This window comes from Papaver somniferum, unplaced genomic scaffold (genome assembly GCF_003573695.1).
Source record: "Papaver somniferum cultivar HN1 unplaced genomic scaffold, ASM357369v1 unplaced-scaffold_10, whole genome shotgun sequence".
Classification (NCBI taxonomy): Eukaryota; Viridiplantae; Streptophyta; class Magnoliopsida; order Ranunculales; family Papaveraceae; genus Papaver; species Papaver somniferum.
Window position 1 is genome coordinate 3,491,933 of NW_020618825.1, and position 19,006 is coordinate 3,510,938.

General features: G+C 37.1%; 1 protein-coding gene across 4 annotated transcripts; it reads left to right on the forward strand.

Annotated features, from left to right (window-relative positions):
- Positions 1 to 6,179: 6,179 nt before the first annotated feature.
- Positions 6,180 to 10,019, forward strand: LOC113326997 (vacuolar protein sorting-associated protein 32 homolog 1-like). 4 transcript variants are annotated; one of them, XR_003348671.1, is made up of 12 exons: positions 6,180 to 6,489; positions 6,612 to 6,935; positions 7,041 to 7,159; positions 7,273 to 7,372; positions 7,455 to 7,596; positions 7,838 to 7,891; positions 8,058 to 8,319; positions 8,670 to 8,769; positions 8,850 to 8,933; positions 9,021 to 9,136; positions 9,295 to 9,357; positions 9,727 to 10,019. XR_003348671.1 is itself a non-coding variant. In XM_026574648.1 (10 exons), the coding sequence occupies exons 3-8, from the start codon at positions 7,322 to 7,324 to the stop codon at positions 9,024 to 9,026; spliced, it is 387 nt and encodes a 128-aa protein (XP_026430433.1). In that variant the 5' UTR covers positions 6,180 to 6,935; positions 7,041 to 7,159; positions 7,273 to 7,321; the 3' UTR covers positions 9,027 to 9,136; positions 9,295 to 9,357; positions 9,727 to 10,019. The 4 variants fall into 4 exon arrangements, 1 of the variants encoding a protein (XP_026430433.1); XR_003348670.1 differs by having other exon boundaries at positions 6,180 to 6,935; XR_003348672.1 differs by having other exon boundaries at positions 6,180 to 6,935; positions 8,670 to 8,719.
- Positions 10,020 to 19,006: the final 8,987 nt, after the last annotated feature.

Sequence of the window (19,006 nt, forward strand, 5' to 3'; positions counted from 1 at the left end):
TTATGGGATACTTATCGATGTTGGAAGATATGTCGTTATGGAGTATTCATATGGAGATGTTAGTAAGACATCTTGTTAAGGAGAAGATCATCTTGGTGGTGCTGGATTAGATTATTGGTGTTGAGATAAAGGCCTCCATGATAATCTATATCAGGGTATGTAGAGAAGATCATCTCGTTGTGGTAGATAATGCGGTAAACATTATCTCGTATGGGTGAAGATGCTACTTTGGATCTTATAGGGTGCTTGTGAGACTTCTTATGTTCGGTCACGTTGTGGTGAGTCGATGGATTGATTTAGTCAATCAGTTGTGTAATTCTTAGTGGTGATTCTATAATGAATAAAGAGATCGTAGCCATTTTGTGGATGTAGACAATATTACACACATTGTTTATATTGTTGAACCACGTTAAATCCGTGAGTACTTTACTTCTTGTTTCTTTGTTTATGGCTTGCATCTATGTGGTTCTCTTTCTCTTCTTCTTATCCTAGATCATAGTAAGGTTCATGGAGCAATCCGAGAGATCAAGTGTTTCTTGTTAGCTAATATGTTCCCGTGAGATTAGCACGTAGATGGCTCTGAACCCCAACAATTGGTATCAGAGCATTAGGTTAGATACCAATTGCCCCAACAATTGGTATCATAGCATTAGGTTAGATACCAATTGCCCCAATAATTGTATCAGAGATATAGGTTGCGCGGAAGATTTGAAGAGAAAGCTTTGGATTTTCTGGTTGGAAGAAAATTTTGAAGACGAAGGATTCGGTTTCATCAAGTATGTGAGGATTTGATGTTACAGCTTCCGAAGATGCAGAGTTTGATGTTTTCAAATTAATATGAGATTTGATTTCATCAGTTTTGGGAACAAAGCAAATTGAAGTGTACTTCGAAAGGAATGGGATTATATCAGGTGATCTACATTCGATATGGTCAAAAATTGTTGTCTTGATGTTTATGGTGCTCTACATTGGAGATTTGATATTGATACTTATTTGAGCGTAAACCCTATGCATGGCTTCAAGTAAGTTTATTTATTCTCTATACTTCGTACTATTCTTGGAACTGTTTGAAAGACCTGCGTAGACTGGTTTTCAATTAATCAGTGTTTGCTTGGAAAGACACAAGAAGGCAAGAATATTGTAGTTGGGATACAAATATTGATTTGTATGTTTGTGGAAGTAAATACGGAATATAAGCATGTCAAAGTCTCATTATTGTTCCAAACCAAGGAAATAATAATTTGGTTATCAATCGTCATCAATTGGATTATGTTGTTGCTTGTATTTAACCTGAAGTTGAAGAATGTGAACATGGATTCATACTCGTTCTGCCTTAGTTGTTTGTTGCAATAAGGATTTGGGGAAATCTCGTAGTAGGTTTCCTTTTGGAAATATTGCCGGTTGGACAGGGTTTGATATGTTCCAGAAGTGAAGAGTTTGATTTTCAGTCTTAGTATTTGAAGCATGTGGCTACAAATAAGTTGCAGGACATGGATCATTGGATGAGATGTGATATTGTTTGTGGTGGAGCTATGGATTCTTATTATTGTATAAGAAGCAGTTTGTCGACACAGTTAGTTAGGGTTCGTGATAAGCACGAAAGTGCTATGCTTTTTCACCCATAATTACTTTAGCTAGGCCTCATTTTTATTGCTAATAAACCTATTTTAAGTCTTTTGAAGGGAATAAGCTTTTGTGGAGAAAGTTGCTCGAAAAGTGTTATTTGACCCCCAGAAATGTGATAAACGCACACTGAGGAGTTGAGAAAGGCACCCAGGAGTTTTCACTTACAGCCCAAAAGTTGCTCCTTTTACCCCGCAAATTACTATTTACACCCCACTGGTTATTCGGCACCCCCGGATTTGGTTAAGGGCTGGCCATCATCATCACCGTGAAAACCAGTTTTGGCGGGAAAATGGAAGCTGTTTTCTGCGTAATCTTCAGGCAGAGATTGGAAGAGAATTTGTAGGAGTTTGGCGTGGAAAATGATAAGGATTATCCTGTTAGACGAAAACAGGATTGGTATAGGTAGTTGATTCGAGAGAATAGAAAGATTTCACGGGTTGGAGCTAGAAAAAAAGAAAGAAATATTATCGTAGTTCTGTTGATGATTTTGGGATTAATTTTGTGAAGAATTTCAAGGGATTTGGTGCAGGATAATATTCTTGTCATAAATAGGGGCAATGACGTTTTTGAACTAAAAAGGAAGGAATCAAATCTTTTATATTTCGTAGTTATCTTAAAACAGGGAGATAAAAAATACTCGAGTGTTATTTGGAAGCTACGTGAGTATGAGAGGAAGATATTCTATAAAGATTTGTTTCTATCTAATACAACGATAAAGTTGGAGAGTTTGGATCGGATTTAGATTCTTTGATTAATAAACGGAGAAGGTATGGTACAGGATCTTTGGTTGCTATAATTAGTGGATACGTGGGCATAAAAAGAGAATATATGTTATGTATATTGTTAGCAAGGTAATGAATAAATCATATACATGAAAAAGGTAGAATCAACAGCTACAGAGAAACAAAATATTTCCCGAAGTAATTGAAAAGATTTCAGCAGTTATTACGAGAGTTGTGTTGCTGGTTGAGTATATAAAGAGAGCTGGGGGTTCATAGAAGGGCATCGAGAGTTGGGGAGAAGAATAGAGAGTTGCAGAGCAGATTTCTCTGCTGCTGCAGAGAAGAAGAAGAACATTCGACGCTTACTGACTGTCGCAGAGAACTGTCGTTTATAAACAGTACACGTAACAGTCAGTTTGGCACGCTTGTTTTGAATTCGCAACATTTTGTGTAACGGCTACTTCTGTAACGCCGTTACAGCGTTGCAGATTCATTGTATTATTAGTTTTCTTCACTAAAAACACCATTTGAGCTATGAATTATATTTTTGAGTGTATTTTCATCATGAGAAGCTAAACCCTGACACTGGGACGACGTAGGAAACCAAAATTCGTTATGTGATAAATTCATTTAATTATTTATATGACTATTTGCATTAAATTAAAATTAGAAAAAGAATTTTCTTAATTAATTGTCATTTCATTTGATGGTTTATGCTTAGGATTAATTCTTTTGATATGGCATGCTTAAGATTTACAATTAATATTTAAGAATCTACATTAGGCAAAGAAATAGAGTCAAAATTCTTATTGAATGAGCTATAATGGTTTAGAATAAATAGGTGAATCACATGAATTTGAATATTTGGTGGAATCCTAGTCCCAGTAACTCTCGCTTTTATTATTTTCATTTAACCTTTAAATTTAATCTTCACAAGTCTTAGAGTTCGAATCCTTATTACTACAACAACGACTATAAAAAAATAAAAACAAATCTTTTATCAGTTCGTTTATCTGTGTTGAAGTTTGACATTATGTCGGGTTGAACAATGTTTTCTGGAGTTTATCTCGTACTGTTTCCGATGGAGAATCTAGATAGTTTGTGATCTTTTGATTCTTGTCGATGACGTTCAATCTAAGAGTTGTTTGTGTTATACACCATTTGAAGTCGATCGGAGCTAGTTGAAGTGCAAGACCGTTGTGAGAAACAGGTTGGTCTATTTGTGTTGCAGATACGTTCTTATTTTGGTAAAGACCCATTGTGAGGAATTAAAAAGGTATCGCTTGGACACTTCAAGAGTTTAAAGAATAAAGATACAATACTACAATGTGTATGGTGGTGTGGCTACGGGAGCTAGCGCATACTACTTGGAGAAAACACGGTGCATGAATTCGAGTGGGCTACAATTTCGGCGTGTTTTTCCATCAACCTTTTATTATGCATTGGCTACTTTATTTACCGATGATCAGTGTGAGACTTTATGTTGGAGAGAGAAACATTATAGCAATGATAATATTTGGGGGTTTGCTCATCCGCTATAGTTATTGAAATTGATTTCAATAGTGACAAATCATGTAGAGATGAAGGTATAAATTTCTATTGAGAAATTTTGTTCAGCAACGATATAGTTTCCGTCAAGTTATAAAAACAACAGCGTCTTGAATTTCTTGGAGCTTGAGGAAGTTACCGAAGGTTTCAGATTATGGCTGGGTGTGATTGGGTCTTTGTGTGAGGACGAATTATCATATTTCGAACGTTGGTGTACATTTTTGGAGAAATATTGGTAAAGGGATATGCATAAGACAGTATGTGTGACTTTATGCATTGTTACGAGGGTAGCAGTGAATTCTTCGACGACGGTCACAGTTCTATCCGAGTCCGATTGTGTTGTGGTTTGACTGTCATGAATTCGAAACTACATGCTTTCTTAAGAAATTGAGAAAATATTATCTTGACAATTATGCCTGTAAAAGGACATTGTTGTCAAAGCCCGTTGAAGTTGCTGAGGTGATGTAGAAAATGATGGTGTGTCAGTTGTTGAAGTCTCTGCGAAGCTGGACACGTGTTTGGTATGTGTGAAATGGTTGGAGATATTATGAGTTTTTTAAAGGAGCAAAACTGAATTGGGGAAATATGATCGTAGAATCATGATACAATCGGAATAGGCTCATAAAGAAAGATTCATAGATATGATCGAGATTGGCACGCAGTGGCAGTGATCCATGGATTGGTTGTATTTGGTGTCAGTTAGAGTCATGCTCAATATGCTTTGGTACATACAAGATAGTTAGTTTCTTGGAAGCTAACATGGAGGCTAGTTTATTATAAACTAACCTGAAGTATCTCGTTAACTCTCTTTCGTGGACATGCTCGTGGAAAAGAGCAAGTATGTGATCAGTTTTTTAAATAAGCAATTGACTCGGCTGGAGTTCAGAAACGAAGATGAAGACTATGGTTATTATAAGGTAATGCTTAGGCATACGCATGAAGGCTACTGTGGTAGTTTTATTTGTTGATCAATTAGTTATGGATGTCAACCCTAACAGATGTGGTGTGAAACTTGGAGTTAGTGGCTTACAAGAGCGGAACATTAACTTAGGTGGAGCAAGGCAGGCCAAGACGGAGCTGTGTTCGTAGTATGGAACAAGTTCGAAGGTGGCGAAGGCTTAGTTTGAGTTAATTACCATATTAAGATGGGATACCTAAATTGATCATGGTTTCCTAGTATGAGTAGGTTTCCTAATCCAAGGATGCCAAGACTTGGGAACCAAGTTTGTGACTCCTATATAAGGAGCTCTAGGCTAAGTGTTTTAGTCATGCAATACTCAATGTAAATCTCGTAGAGATGTGAGGGATTCATCCCACCTATTGAGGTGGTTATGTGAGAGACCCAATGGTGGAAGGAGTACATCATTATGGTGTTTATGGGATACTTATCGATGTTGGAAGATATGTCGTTATGGAGTATTCATATGGAGATGTTAGTAAGACATCTTGTTAAGGAGAAGATCATCTTGGTGGTGCTGGATTAGATTATTGGTGTTGAGATAAAGGCCTCCATGATAATCTATATCAGGGTATGCAGAGAAGATCATCTCGTTGTGGTAGATAATGCGGTAAACATTATCTCGTATGGGTGAAGATGCTACTTTGGATCTTATAGGGTGCTTGTGAGACTTCTTATGTTCGGTCACGTTGTGGTGAGTCGATGGATTGATTTAGTCAATCAGTTGTGTAATTCTCAGTGGTGATTCTATAATGAATAAAGAGATCGTAGCCATTTTGTGGATGTAGACAATATTACACACATTGTTTATATTGTTGAACCACGTTAAATTCGTGAGTACTTTACTTCTTGTTTCTTTGTTTATGGCTTGCATCTATGTGGTTCTCTTTCTCTTCTTCTTATCCTAGATCATAGTAAGGTTCATGGAGCAATCCGAGAGATCAAGTGTTTCTTGTTAGCTAATATGTTTCCGTGAGATTAGCACGTAGATGGCTCTGAACCCCAACAATTGGTATCAGAGCATTAGGTTAGATACCAATTGCCCCAACAATTGGTATCATAGCATTAGGTTAGATACCAATTGCGTGCCAGACACACGCTTCGTCACACCTGGGTCGTAACACCTGGAATCTGTACGTGTGCCATCCACACGCGTTTCATTGTGTTTCCACCTAAACGAAAAACACTAGAGGATATTTCCTCCCATGCGTGTGCGATTCACATGCGTGATATGGGTATACCCTAATGAAAGCAGATCGAATTTTCACTCGACCAAAATTCCATTATCTTTCTTTCTTCATTCTTCTTCTTCTATTCCCTGGAGAACCATTAACAATCGCCTTTGTATTACCACCACTATCAACAACAACGTCAAAAAAAACCCAATCTCTTTCAAAATCAATAAACCATCGATTAGATTTCATACCTTACTTCATGAAACAAGGTTCAGTAAACTTTGAGTTTTATATCTAGGTTTTTTAATGGGTTTTCAAAGTTTTCAAGTTAATGATTTCCAGTGAAATAGTGATAGATCGAGTGGCTTTTTGGAGATGATTAGTTATATTGAAGGAAGAACACAAATTTCAGAGAGGTTGAATTTCTTTCTCCATCAAGGGAGCTTAATTAAAGATCATGGTGATTCAAAACGATAAGTTCTTTAAACCCAATTCCATTTTTCATTGCATATTCACATCTATGTTGTTTAAATTTTGTTTAATCTAAATATTGAATTTAAGATTCTGTAAAATTGATTTTAGGGTTTTGAGAGTTGGGAACTCTGTTTGAAATGTGAAATGTTTTTGGAGGAAGAGGGGAATGAGAATTTTGACAGTGTAATTAAGACGAAGAAGATGAGGGGAAAGGGGGTAATTTATGAGATTAATGGCTTAAGAAAAAAACAGATTCAGAAGATTCAGATACAGGGTGGAGGGAGGAGAGAGGAGAAAAATTGTGCTAGTGGAAGTACAAGTAGAAGAAGCAGCAGAAGAAGACCACCTCCACATTCTTTTTCTTGTTCTGCAGAAAGGGTTTCTAAGGATGGGCGAATAAAGATGTATGTGGAGACATCAAAGAAGAACAAAGTGAGCTCTTTTTCCATTTATATTTTGATTTACAATTACAATTTACAGCCTTGTTTTGCTGTAATTTTCTGTTTATGAGATTAATTATTTGTTGTCAATAAATAGGGGAAAGAAGAGGAGTTTTTGAGATGTCACTAATGTGTTGGTTTTACATACAAAGGGGTGGTTGTTTGTTGCAAAAACTGTAAAGTTAAACACTACTGTTTGACGTGCATTCGTCGTTGGTAACACTCAATAGAGAAGTTGTTTCATTTTCGCATTGTTCATCAAATACATATGTTGGTGATCTAATATGAACTAATTCATGCTTTTGTGTTATTTTTTCATGGTGCACAAGTATCCTGGGCATACAACTGAAGCGATTGCAGAGTCTTTCCCATTTTGTCATGGAAGCTGTAATTGCAAAACCATGCTTGCGTTTTTGCAACATGTCTAAGGTTGATATTTTTGTACTTGCTGTTGGATTTATTATAGTAACCACTTGACCTTATTCAATTTATGAGTTCCATCCTTATGCAGGATTTGAAGAGCCAGAAAATGAAGATGGAGGCAGAAGAGAGACTTAAATATTGTAAATATTTGTTACAAGCTCTTTTACCAGTCTTAAATCAAATCCACGAAGAGCAAGCAATGGAAAAGGAACTCGAGGCGAATATTCAAGGTGCCTGGCTTAAGCTTGTTCAACATTCACCCTTTTTATATTTGTCCGTTTTGAGTTAAGCAATATGTTTCTTTACTTAGAATAAATATTCTCCAAGATCAAAGTAATGTATGTTGGAAAGTGCTGGGTTAGGCTCATGCTTTTTTTTTTTTAATGTCAGTCAACTGTTTATGGTCTTTCCAGTTATTTGTAGTTATCTCACTACCTTCATGTTCTTTTATCTAAAAAATGGGCCTAACAGTTGAGTGTACGAGATTGCAATCGAGCTGTTGTACGTCTTCCTTCCTACACAAAGGTAAGGTTGTTATTTCTGAATGTAAGATAATGCTGCATGAATTTCTTAAACTTTATTTTTTGAATCGCCTCTTGGAAAAGATAAACTTATAAGGTTTGCATTATGGTAAAAAACTCATAGTTAAATGCATCTTCCATCTCTGAATTGCGTTTTGTTTTTTCCGTAGTCTAACCTAACTGCGAGAGGTTGAGTTTGCGTTTCTCAAAACTGTTTTTCATCGCTTAAGGCATGGTATAGGAGAGGGAGGGCAAATGCTTCCATGGGAAACTACAAGGATGCAATCCAGGATCTAGATATTGCCATGAACATGGAACTTTCCTCCGGTGGAAACAGTAAAATAACAAAGGAACTTGAGATAATTAAAAAACAAAGTCGCAGAGTAAAAAACTCACCTAAGAAGGCCAGTAATATGAATTGTAACTCCATTGGTTAGTACATCTCCACTGTCATCACTTTTTAAGATAAGCAGTTTTGTTATCTTTATCGTGAATTCTAGAAAATGCTCCTATTGGCTGGCCCCAGTTTCTGTTAAGGTACTACGTATCTTTGGAATATGACTCATTGTCTATGATTTATGTTAAATCCCACTTAGCTGTATGATGTTACAGAAGGTGGTTCAAAAATATGGCTGCATCATAGCCAAGCATTTTTTTTTTCTTTCGCCTTACCCTAAAGATTGAATTATAAATGTTGAGCAGGAATATCAGTTCTAGGTAACTAGTCTATTTAAGCAGGAATATCACTTCAAGGTAACTAGTCTGTTTGAAATGTATCACAGAAACACAGATGATGGATGAGATTATTGAGAAGATTGGGAACATGAAGCAGGTTCAGGGAGCGTTGTGAAACCCCATTGGAGTAGCTGCTGACTTTGATGGGTTAACCTTTTGTATTTTATTTTTGTTAAGATTAAAATTAATCTTGACCGGAGAGTGATAGTTATCTTTGTTGGTTGTAGGATAAATTGGAATCTGAACTCGAGGAGTTGGAAGGAACTGAGTTGGAAGAACAACTTTTACAACCTGCAACCATGATAATCATGGTAATCATTTCTAATCATGACTTGGGTTCTATTGCTTAGTAATTCTTGTAATGGTCTGATTTTCTTTTTGTTTTTCTTACCTCGCAGTTATGATGAAAAAGCTTTGACGAATAAGATTTTGCACTCGTAGTTGCAACTTCAGCACCTGCAACTCTACCATTTACAATTCAGACAGTTCACAGTTGATACATCAAAATTTCCAGGTAGCTCTTCTTTTTTATATGTTTGTTATCTTTCCGTTTACTGGACCTCTGAGAATTATGAAACAATTACCGGATGTAACTTACAATATTTGGTTTTCATAGCTGATACTTGCGTTTTTCATTTCTCTGCTTCTTTATTTTGCTTGATGCAACTGAAGTGATCAAAGCTTAACCAAATGATGAAAGCTTAAGGTATCGAATGGTTGGCTCCAGTTCTGATAGTAAGTGTTCTTATGCTAAGTCTACTACCAAACTCCTCATTTTTTTCTCTTTTCATTGACTGTTACTTGTCATTTTGGGTTTCCACTATTTAAAACTTAAAATGCTATTAGGTAAATGTATTGTACTCTTATTCGATCCTTTATCCTTACGTTGTTGGCTACTAATTGATATCTGCCAAGTATCCTTCACATAGTTTTGTTGTATATTCTCAATGGTTGTGCTTTGCATGATTGTTTAGTTTTCTGGTTATTTTCACGGTTGCAGCAACATAGCTGTTATAAATACTCATGGATTAGAAATCATACATGAATCTTATGGCACATAGTATCCTTCTAATATTTCTTACTGTTGTTTTCATATCTCCTCAGCTATGCGGTGGCAGATCTTTCGATGGGTTCCCGTCGGTGTTTCTCTGGCAACTTGAGCTGTTGGAAGGACAAGAGGGCTTATACCCCTGAAATCATATTCAAGCAAGAGGTTCTACCATTAAATGGCAGCCATTAGCTCCCTTTGTAGCTGTGAGTTTTGAGTAAGTTTCTGCTTATAGTGATTTAGAGAATGAACTGATCTTAGGAACTTAGTAGGTTTCTATGAATTTCCTCAGAATTTGATACTTTACAATAACAAATATTTTTGGTACTTAATAGAATTTCTATTCTTTTTGAATTTGTATTCTTCTTTGAATTGATTGAATGTTGATATGATTGATTGATTGAAAAAAGTATTGAATGTGGGTTATGGATAGAATGAAAGATGTGTGTAGGATATTTGGAATGACAGGCGTATTTCCGGCAGAAAATGAACTGCCGGTCAATATTGACCTGGTCAGGATTGACTATTTTGACCAGGTCAATATTGACTGACAGTAATTTTTTTTGCTGTTACCGAAATGTTTGTATCGGCTTCCAAATGTTACGACTGTCAGGTTACAAAATTTCGTAACGGCTGTCGCCTGCTACGATACGCCACGTAGTAACGGCTTAAGCCTGTTACAAACGCCGTTACAACTCAAAATTCGCAACGGCCCCATCGCCGTTACAAAAAATTGTAATACCCCTTTTTGAAACAGGCACAAGCCGTTACAATCCGTTTTAGTAACGGCTTAATTTTGTTTCTAATCCCAAAATTTGGTGTAGTGGAATAAAGAGGTCGTAACCGTTTTGTGGATGTAGACAATATTACACACATTGTGTATATTGTTGAACCACGTTAAATCCGTGAGTACTGTACTTCTTGTTGCTTTGTTTATGGCTTGCATCTATGTGGTTCTCTTTCTCTTCTTCTTATCATAGATCATAGTAAGGTTCATGGAGCAATCCGAGAGATCAAGTGTTTCTTGTTAGCTAATATGTTTCCGCAAGATTAGCACGTAGATGGCTCTGAACCCGAAATTGATCAATTTTTTATTGTTCCATCTACTTATACTTTACAACACTGTAAGGAAACGTGGGTTTCCTAGTTTAGGTTAAATTCTTAGTTTGAGTTAATTACCATATTAAGATGGGATACCTAAATTGATCATGGTTTCCTAGTATGAGTCGGTTTCCTAATCCAAGGAGGCTAAGACTTGGGAACCAAGTTTGTGACTCCTATATAAGGAGCTCTAGGCTAAGTGTTTTAGTCATGCAATCCTCAATGTAAATCCCGTAAAGATGTGAGGGATTCATCCCACCTATTGAGGTGGTTATGTGAAATACCTAATGGTGGAAGGAGTACATCATTATGATGTTTATGGGATACCTATCGATGTTGGTAGATATGTCGTTATGGAGTATTCATATGGAGATGTTAGTAAGACATCTTGTTAAGGAGAAGATCATCTTGGTGGTGTTGGATTAGATTATTGGTGTTGATCTAAAGGCGTCCATGATAATCTATATCAGGGTGTGCAGAGAAGATCGTCTCGTTGTGGTAGATAATGTGGTAAACATTATCTCGTATGGGTGAAGATGATACTTTGGATCTTATAGGGTGCTTGTGAGAGTTCTTATGTTCGGTCATGTTGTAGTGAGTCGATGGATTGATTTAGTCAATCAGTTGTAATTCTCAGTGGTGATTCTATAATGAATAAAGAGGTCGTAGTCGTTTGGTGGATGTAGACAATATTACACACAATGTGTATGTTGTTGAACCACGTTAAATCTGTGAGTACTTTACTTCTTGTTGATTTGTTTATGGCTTGCATCTATGTGGTTCTTTTTCTCTTCTTCTTATCCTAGATCATAGTAAGGTTCATGGAGCAATCTGAGAGATCAAGTGTTTCTTGTTAGCTAATATGTTTCCATAAGATTAGCACGTAGATGGATCTGAACCCCAACAAACACTACTATATCCTTGTGAAGAAATATATTCGGATCAGAACATTCTACCAGATCTCCCACCTACAACAATTGATCCCATCATTGAATCACCAGAACTCACTACTACACCAGTTGAGCTCTCTCATACTTTACCAGAACAAACAACTCCACCAGATGACCCCAACACTGAACTTATTAATGCATCAATCATGGATACTAGTGCTCATCCAATGACAACCAGATCTTAGTTGGGTATTCATAAGAACAAGTATCTCTCTGAATTTGTGACATACTTCTATAAAGGTCATTTTATACCCATGGCCTTCATTTCTGAAGTCATTTTCATTGTTGAATCAAAAAATTACAAAACTTCTCAAAAAGATCCCAATTGGATAGAATCAATGGAGAAAAAATATTTATCTTTACTCAATACATGAATTTTAGTACCATATTGGATATGTCTTATGCATCTTACATGGAGATCTGACTGAGACAGTCTACATAAAACAACCACAAGGTTATGTTGATAAGGATAAGCCCCATCATGTGTGCAGACTTATCAAGTATCTTTATGGGCTTAAACAAGCACCCATTGCCTGGTTTTACAAGGTTAAAAGTTTTCTTCTTCAACAAGGATTCACTATTTTAAGTTCAGATCACTTTTTTTTTATACTTCTGTGGAGCTGATGTGTTGCTTCTCTTACTATATATGTTGATGACGTTATCCTGGTGTGAAGTTCAGATGAAATTCTTTCTTTCTTCATTGCCAAACTCAATACAGTTTTGATATGAAATATTTAGGTGAGCTTCACTATTTCCTTGGCATTGAATCTACAAAGATTGCTGATAACCAGTTTATAGTTCTAACTCAATCCAAGTATGCATTGGATTTGCTTACAAAGGCAGACATGATGGACTGCAATACATGCTATACTCCATTTGCATACGTAACCTAGAATCTTTTCTCATGATGGGAACCACTATAAGATCCATAAGAATATACATATAATCATTATGGTCATGTTTGGGAGCTTTGACTACATAAAGCTTAGCTAGGGAATTTTTTTCTCTAACTTGAGCAGGATTATCTCAAGATGTATTAATAAAGATGATGTTTGTTTTTCCGTTATATCCATCACGGGTTTATCATGTATTATGTTTGTCTCTCCATATTTTAAATATGTATTTTTATAAAATAATTATGTATTATGGATAAAATTGTCGGAGAAAAAAATAAAAACATAACAATAAAGTTAAAAAAATTGAAAATATTTTGATTATTTAAAATAACTACCTCTATAACCGTCTAACCCAGGCAAGGATATTGGTATCCTGGCTATTTTGGAGAATAGCATAACCTTGCTTTTTTAGCTTCCTAAAATCAAGGAAGATTTAGTTGTTCATATCCTAGACTAGAATTAGAACAAGACAAACATAATTTAAATGTATTTTCTTGATAACCCAACCTAGGATAGGCATTTCCAAGGGCCCAAACACGACCTATAGGTGCTCTGCAATATCTCACCTGACCAAATATTACTTTTGGAGTAAACTATGCATTACAATTTATGCATGCTCCAACCACCTTACCTATGATGCTTGAGAAGAGGATTTTGTGCTACATCAACTATATCCTCTTATTTCTGTTATAACACAATTGCAGCAAATATTACTTGTTTATCTAGTTATTCTGACTCAGATTGGGATGGTTACCCTGACACACGCAGATCTACAGCTCGATACTATGTTTTTCTTGGTTTATCACTCATTTCCTAGATATCCAAGAAACAATCCAAGTCAAACACTGAAGCCGAGTATAAATCTTTATTTCTTTTGGCAGCTGAAGTTATATGGATCTCTATACTGCTTGAATAACTTCATCTACCCCTATCAACTCTTTTCACTCTGTATTGTGACAATAATGGTACTCGTGCTCTAGATGCAATTCTCATCTTTCATACTCCTACTAAACACATCGAGGGTGACTACCACAATGTGAGAGATATTCCTCAAGATGAGATTGTGCAGTTCACATATATCCCATCTTCCCTACAACTAGATGATATCCTCACCAAGGGTTTTAATCATCCTCTCTTTTCCTACACGACAACCTGATGCATTTTACTAAGGTGCATTGGAGAAGATAACTCTACTTGTTTTGTGGTGTCACCAGAGTGTTTGTGATGTTATTTACTTAGTTTTTATTTACCTTACAGTTAGTTGTATTATCTTTAATGTTGTTAGGTTTCCGTTATGTTTCACCTGTATATGATCTATAAATGCACAAGTTTCTCTTATTCTTGTTTAATACAACACTTCACGAAATCAGGGAATCTGTAACGTTGAAAAAACGTTGATATCTATATATTGTAACGTCAAAAAACATTGGAAATGTGCCGTTATTATTAGTGTTACAATATTTTATCAACGGTTCATTTCGTTATAATAAAATTTTATTAAATAACAGTTTCATTCGTTGGAATAAATACACCAACGCTTATCTTGTCAGCACAAGATTTATCTGATGTCATTTTGTGGTAATGGATAGCCGTTATTGTGTAGATCGTAACAGTTAGCCTGTAACAGTTTAGTGTAACAGAAATGGTAACGGCGACTTTGTGTATAATGGTTGACTTATTTCCACCTTTCCTTCCTTGTAATAGCTACATCAACGATTATAATCGTTGTTTAGTTGATTGTAACAGATTGGATTTAACAGTTATTGTAACGATTCACAAGCGTGATAGCTCAGTGTAACGGCTGTCGTACGACACGTGTAACTCATTTCTAACGTTTAAAGTAACGGCTTTAAACGTTTATGATTGATTGTAACATTTCAGATATAACAGCTTGTTGTAACGATTCTATTCGTAACAGCTGACTATAACGTTTACCGTCTGCCACGTGTCTACCGCTTGTAACATATAGACTAACGACTTTAGACGTTAACAATTTATTGTAACAGTAATGAATTTGCTAGGTGTGCTAATTACTAACATATTTTAGAATGTTGATTCGACGTTGGTAAAAAAATGGTTTTCAAAAAAAAAAACAATAACGTTTTTTACTGTTATAAATTAGCTCCCATAATTGGACCCTGCAATGCAATGCAATCCATTTCTGAAGCTGCAATACAATTAGTTTCTGAAGCTGCATTGCAATTCATTTCTGAACCTGCAATACTGAATATGACACACATAATTCATTTCTTATTCCACAATACATACATTATCATTCTAGCATCATAAGGAATTCATTCATTGACAAATCCATAAACAACCAATTGAACCAAGGTTTGTCTCCTAATTAATTCACATACACAAGTGTATACGATTATGATTCTTACATTGAAAGAACTTCTTAAGCCTAAAAAAATACACGGTTCCCTATATGGTTATAATCAAATGACAAGGGTTGTGTTTTTCAGTATATAAGTGTTGTTTTGCATTATACCTTGGCTAAAAAAATGTTGTTCATGATCATCCAAAAGAAGTCGTCCTTTGACATCGGAGTATCCTTAACCAGCCCATGGCATAAGCTATTGCCTTCGATTCTAGTATCTTGACAAAACAAAAAAAATGAAACAGAAACTCAAATTAGAAACAGCTCTCATAGGAGAGAAAGATTCATTCAGTAATTTTGGAAATTCATTTACATGTTCATTGTCATTTTGCAATACATACATTCTCATTATAGACCAACCAATTGAACCTGGATTTGTCTCATCATTCATTCAGATACCTAAGTATATGTGAGTAAAACAACTTCTTGAGGAAAAAAAATATACATGGTTTCCTATGTTATAAGAAAATGACAAGGTTGTATGTTTCAGCAGTTTTTAATATAAGTAAGTTTCTAATGCATACATTCTCACTGTTTTTATTTGAACATGGCAACCTAAGCATCAAAAGTTTGTATTTGATAGACTTGTCACTGGGAATTTATATACATGGTTTCATATGTTAAAGTAAGATGAAAACAAACAATGCACTGATATAGCAAGACTTTATTCACCAATTAATAGAAATAGAGAAAATAATGTCTTGCTTGGTACAAGTTCTTTCCCTCGCTTGGTACAGCTTTGCAAGGACAACACTGTCTCGCTTGTTTAACCAGCTTCATGATTGACCCCCACACAGTGGGACTGGTCCGCTTCAGGTGTTCTCATCAATAAATTCTCTAAAAACAAAGATTATGGTACCATCAGTCAACCAAATTTTCAGTAAGTAATGCAAGAAAATCTAATGTGTCAAGAGTTTACCCACCAACTGTAATTATGGTGGTAAGTTGTACCTTTTGGCAGGAATCATGTAAAACACATACTCAAACGGATCACAATAGGTAACACAAACAAACCTGAGATTACAATGACTTGTCAACTCTCTGCAGTAGGTATTCTCCAGCTTAAGGTGTTAGCATCAGTGAAAACTCACAAAACAAAAAGAGAATTGTAGCATGTAAGTGTATTATACGGAGATAGCGAATGGTAACAAGTGTGACGGACCGGAAAATTACGCCTTTGGCCCGTTGCCCCGCAGGCCGTAACTTCCCTCGGTGCGTCGTGGTGAAGCTACGATCCGGGCCTTAAGGCTAGGAAAACGCACGTCCAATCTGCCCTTGCAGGCATGCTCGTGGATCATGATGCAACTAACTTAGTTTCCACACCATTCCAACTCATCCTTGTTCGGCGAAGGCTTTATTAAGAAAACCAAAAACCTTCCTAAAGCGAAAAAAACGGTCTTTTGAGGCCTTAAACGAATGAATTTGGCTAAATTCTAGTTACCATGTGAACCACATGTATTGATCTTTGGGACGTTTCCCATCAAAATGGACTCCTCTCTAGCTAAATTATGACACTCGGGTTTTTTAGCTTCCAGATAAGCTATAGCTTGCTCTTTGTAGCTTGATAGGAAGTATGAGCATCCACTTGCTGGCATGCAACTAAGCCTCATCAAGCTTGACAACAATCATCTCTTGCATCGAGCTACTGAGCTTAGATGATATGAGGGGCCAATCTGTCGCAATAATCTCGCAATTAGATGATATGAGCGACAACGTGCTGGACCGACAATGCTGCAACTCATTGCGGCTTCCTACATACCCTTCCCTACTCTAAAGGGATCAAGCACAGACCGTAATTCATCCTCGAAGGGACATCAACTCAAAACAACTCATTTGCAAGGCCGTGGCCTGGAAAAAATGGTAATGACCTAGTCCGCATAGGCCGTTCCGTCATGATGCACAATGATTATGCATCATCGGGTCCGCGGCATGGCATAGGGATGCCTAAGCATCAAATGATCTCTTCGAAAGGATACATAACTATAAATGATCCTTAGGCATCATTTATACTCTTCCAGCTAAGATATGAAGCTTACTTGGTACATAGTCCGCATATGCACTTTCAACCAACTACCCCTCCCTATATACGTCTTAATGGCATTTCTACAAGTTAGAAAAGGGTAGGAGATTGACATGCTTGCTTCACTGTTCATCGCAATGATTGCGTGTAATGATTGCGCGTAATGATTGCGCAGCACACCTTTGGCCATCCCTCTCCGGCCTGATGCATAATGATTGTGCACTACACGTTCTGCCAGCCCTCTCTAGCATCATGCACAATGATTGTGAAATACTCATTCTGCCAGCCCTCTCTGGAATGATACACAATGATTGTGCAATACTCATTCTGCCAGCCCTCTCTGGCATGATGCACAATGATTGTGCGCGATGATTGCGCTGCAATGCTCAAGGCCACCTACCCAACTGTCCTAATGCATCATAATGATGCAAGATTTGGCTCTTGGCCAAATGCCAAAAAAAATGCGCCATTTTTACACGGTATTGGCCTTAAGGCAATCTACCTGTTACCAAACAACGGAAGCTTTGGATGAAACTTCTTATCAGGCTATGACGCATCTTTTAGCATGCGGGATGCTAAAAACACAGGGTGTTACACTCTTCACCCCTTTAAAGAATTTCTTCCCCGAAATTCAAAACCAAATCTATTGAGGACATTCTCTTCGGTTTGGATTTCCTGAGCAAAAGTCCCATACCAGATGCTGAAAAATCACGGGTTTCTTCAATTTGTCATGAACAACAATTTAGACCTTCTAAGCAAACATCCCATAATTCTTACTCAGGAATCCCAAAAGAGTCCACAACATTACCAAGATTCTCAGTTGCCTAGTGCCAAAAGGATATCTTAACAAGGTATCCTAAATGTGCATCCCATACTACACACTCAAGAGTTCCTAAAGTTCACCAGGTTGAAAGATGTCATCGAAATGACAAGATTTTTGCGCAGTACTGTGTGGAACAGCTTCAAGTTTCCACCGTCCTTGACGGTCATCCAGTTTGCCACTCGTAAGTGGGATGCTAGTCGGGTCTGACAACGCACAGCATTGGCCAGTTTCCAAAGTGTGAGGATGATCAGTCCCATTGTCTACCCACCATACTAGACGGTCTTCCGGATATCCACTCGTAAGTGGGATGCCACTTAGGCCAGGAAAATTCACAGCACTCAAACAAGCTCAACTCGGTTCGCTAAGTAACTGGCATAGCAGTTACGAACTATTTCCGCGCAAAAGTTGGCCTACTCTCCAACTTTATATTTCTTTTAGGGAAAACAATCGCCAATGAGTCCACTTCCGCATAAGTCCCTAGGGTATTCTCGGAACTTGCTATGATACCAACTGTGATGGACCGGAAAATTATGCCTTTGGCGCGTTGCCCCGCAGGCCGTAACTTCCCGCAGTACGTCGTGATGAAGCTACGGTCCGGGCTTCAAAGATAGACAAATGCACGTCCATCCTCCCTTGCAGGCATGCTCGTGGAGCATGATTCAACTAACTTAGCTTCCACACCGTTCCAACTCACCCTTGTTCCGCAAAGGATTTATTAAGAAAACCAAAAACCTTCCTAAAATGGCAAAAACGGCCTTTTCAGGCCCTAAACGAATGAATTTATCTAAATTCTGGTGACCATGTGAACATGTCTTGATCTTTGGGACGTTTCCCATCAAAATGGACTCCTCTTGAGCTAAATTACGACATTCGGGTTTTTTAGCTTCCGGATAGGCTATAGCTTGCTCTTTGTAGCTTGATAGGAAGTATGAGCATCCACTTGATGGCATGAAACTAAGCCTCATAAAGCTTGACCACAATCATCTCTTGCATCTAGCTACCAAGCTTAGATGATATGAGGGGCCACTCTTTCGCAATCATCTCGCAATTAGATGATATGAGCGACAACGTGCTGGACCGGATAAGCTATCACTAATACAAATCTTCACATTGGCCACACTTAATCACCGTGTCCATAGGCTTTTGGTGATGGATTTTTTTCA